The sequence below is a fragment of the Capsicum annuum genome, unplaced genomic scaffold (assembly GCF_002878395.1).
Source record: "Capsicum annuum cultivar UCD-10X-F1 unplaced genomic scaffold, UCD10Xv1.1 ctg67001, whole genome shotgun sequence".
NCBI classification, from domain to species: Eukaryota; Viridiplantae; Streptophyta; class Magnoliopsida; order Solanales; family Solanaceae; genus Capsicum; species Capsicum annuum.
In genome coordinates, this window is record NW_025876414.1 from 1 (window position 1) to 2,374 (window position 2,374).

Consider the following 2,374-nt stretch of genomic DNA (forward strand, 5'->3'; position numbering starts at 1 on the left):
TACGAAGACCTTTACCTCTACCTTAGAGACAGAGAGGTTGTTTCCGCTAGACATTCAACTCGAGAGAAAAATAGTCGAAAGCAATCGAAAAAACCAGCATTATTTGCTGAAACAAATTCTTATTTCAATGCTTTATAACCATAAAGACTCCAAGAATACAACAAACAATACAGAAATTAGGAGTCAAGAAGGCCTCATTTTATTGCAGAACAACATTCATTTCATGAAAGTGAAGAGAAAAACGAAGAACACATCGCCCGCGGCCCTTTTCAGGAATAAATATAAGCATTAAAAACGCTTAAGCTCACTCATAGGTTAGTGTACAACAGAATTCCAACTCCTAAAACGAGGTTTCATCGAGCACTTCACTGCAAAAACTCTCGGGGATCAGTGACATAACCGGTCAATGCTGATGCTGCAGCTGTATACGGAGATGCAAGATAAATCTGGCCTTCCTTGTGGCCCATTCGACCAGGGAAGTTCCTGTTCGTGGTTGATACACAGACCTGCAAGACAAACAATCATTCGTACAGTCAGGTAACAAGCTACACTGTGATGACAAATTTGACGTCTTAGATCCGGCCTTTTCTCAAGGTAGTAGGTTTACGCTCGCTCAATTACTCTGGCGTGATCTCTAACATATTGAGAATGACATCCTATTTTTCACAGACAAGTCACTGATGTTTACTCTTAAGAGTCGAATACACCTAACACGGTAGCATATTAATAGTAAGTCGATTATTCTATAAAACAAATAATAATTTGCCTGAGCTTCATTCATGCGCGCATAGGTGTCTTTAGGGCCACCGAGACAAGCACCACAGCTAGGACTTGCTGGTGTATCACAGCCGGCCTCCTCAAAAATCTGAGAACATGTTTTGCCGCCTGCTCCTGGAACAGGGAGGCTATATACGTCCATCCACACCTGAAAGAGTTTCAAATATTCACATCATATGGTACTTCTGCAATGATATCGCAGCTAAGAAATCACCATAGTCGCTGGATCAAAAATACGATTACGAACCTTTTGGGTAGCGGGAACAAGGAAAGTTGGAACCTTTACCTTCTTTCCCTGCAAAGACATGGTTAATCGGTTAAAACCTGAAATATCGAACAAATCCTGATTACATGGAAACATGAGACGAGTAAGGACATAATCATGAAAAATGAGTAAGTATTTCCTCTCGCTGCGGAAGTGGGAGCCAAAATTGATACGACAAGTGAGAAAGTAAGCATAATGGTATCAGATAATTGTGAAGCATCACCGCGTACATATATATTAATCTGCCAATATAGGAGAAGAACAAATTTAAAAGAAGAAAGAATGGCCTAATGTGGAAATCGACATAACATCATGTGACTCCGGTATTGACTCGATGCAGAAGACAGTGGAAAAACGGTGAAGATGTAAAGCCAATCAATCAATCATCTAAGCCGAGATGGAATCGGTTACATTAATGTCCATATTCATTCCACTCTATTCAAGCCAATTTCATTCCACTACTAAAAAGTTGTCTTTAAAATTTATCCCTACATGGCCATAAATTTAAATATAACAACATCTAAGTCAGCATTGATTGAGAGAGATCATAGGTCATAAAAGAAAACAGGTAAGACTGAAACATTAATGAAACCGTTGACCGACTGTGAATACTTCTTTAAGAAACATTATTAATGTCTACAAATCCCCCATTGTGAAGAGCTTTCAGCTGTCTTGATATGCTCAGCAAATGAGCATGAAAAGGATATGGCTACTCCGTACGGATCATAATTTTATCCCACACTCATAGCAAAGTCCAGATACCATATATGCAGTCTAAATTGATAAGAAGAATGTAAAAATGAGTATTTATTGGTTTATTCGCTACCCAATTTATCATAAAAATGACCGATGTAAGAAGAAAAAGAAATAAGAAGATATCAGTTCCTAACTGGTTAGAATAGGTGGATCGGGGTGACTTGTTGGATGTTTTGACTATTTTGCTACCTTCAACGCTAATGGTTGACTAGAAATAGGTTTTCTCTTCTTACTTCTACGAGAAATGCAAGAGGGTAAAAATCAGTGCAAACAGATCATAATACTAGCTGTGTTTTGGTGTGTGCGCCAAATCAAATAACTAAATGTCAAAAATAGAAATTGGAGTAACATCTTACAGAAGCTAGAAAAACTTTTGCAGCAGCCATGAAGTCCTCCGTTTTTCCACCAGTACAAGATCCAATATATACTCGGTCGATTTTGACATCTTTGCATTCCCTTGCCAAAGCACGATTATCAGGAGAATGAGGCTGCAGGATGCACAGAAGGTTTAGAACATTTGGAACAGGTAGTACTTAAACTGAGTAGAAATCCATCTCTGCAAATACCGTTTTACGA

The 2,374-nt window shown here is 38.6% G+C and overlaps 1 protein-coding gene across 1 annotated transcript; it reads right to left on the reverse strand.

Moving 5' to 3' along the window:
• Positions 1 to 102: 102 nt before the first annotated feature.
• LOC124893901 (3-isopropylmalate dehydratase large subunit, chloroplastic-like) lies at positions 103 to 2,286 on the reverse strand (the record flags this gene model as incomplete). The annotated part of the gene is given in 4 exon segments (XM_047404735.1): positions 103 to 506; positions 767 to 925; positions 1,025 to 1,072; positions 2,155 to 2,286. Coding segments are annotated over 4 exon segments (480 nt in total), but the record flags the coding sequence as incomplete, so codon positions are not given.
• Between the last annotated feature and the right edge of the window lie 88 nt (positions 2,287 to 2,374).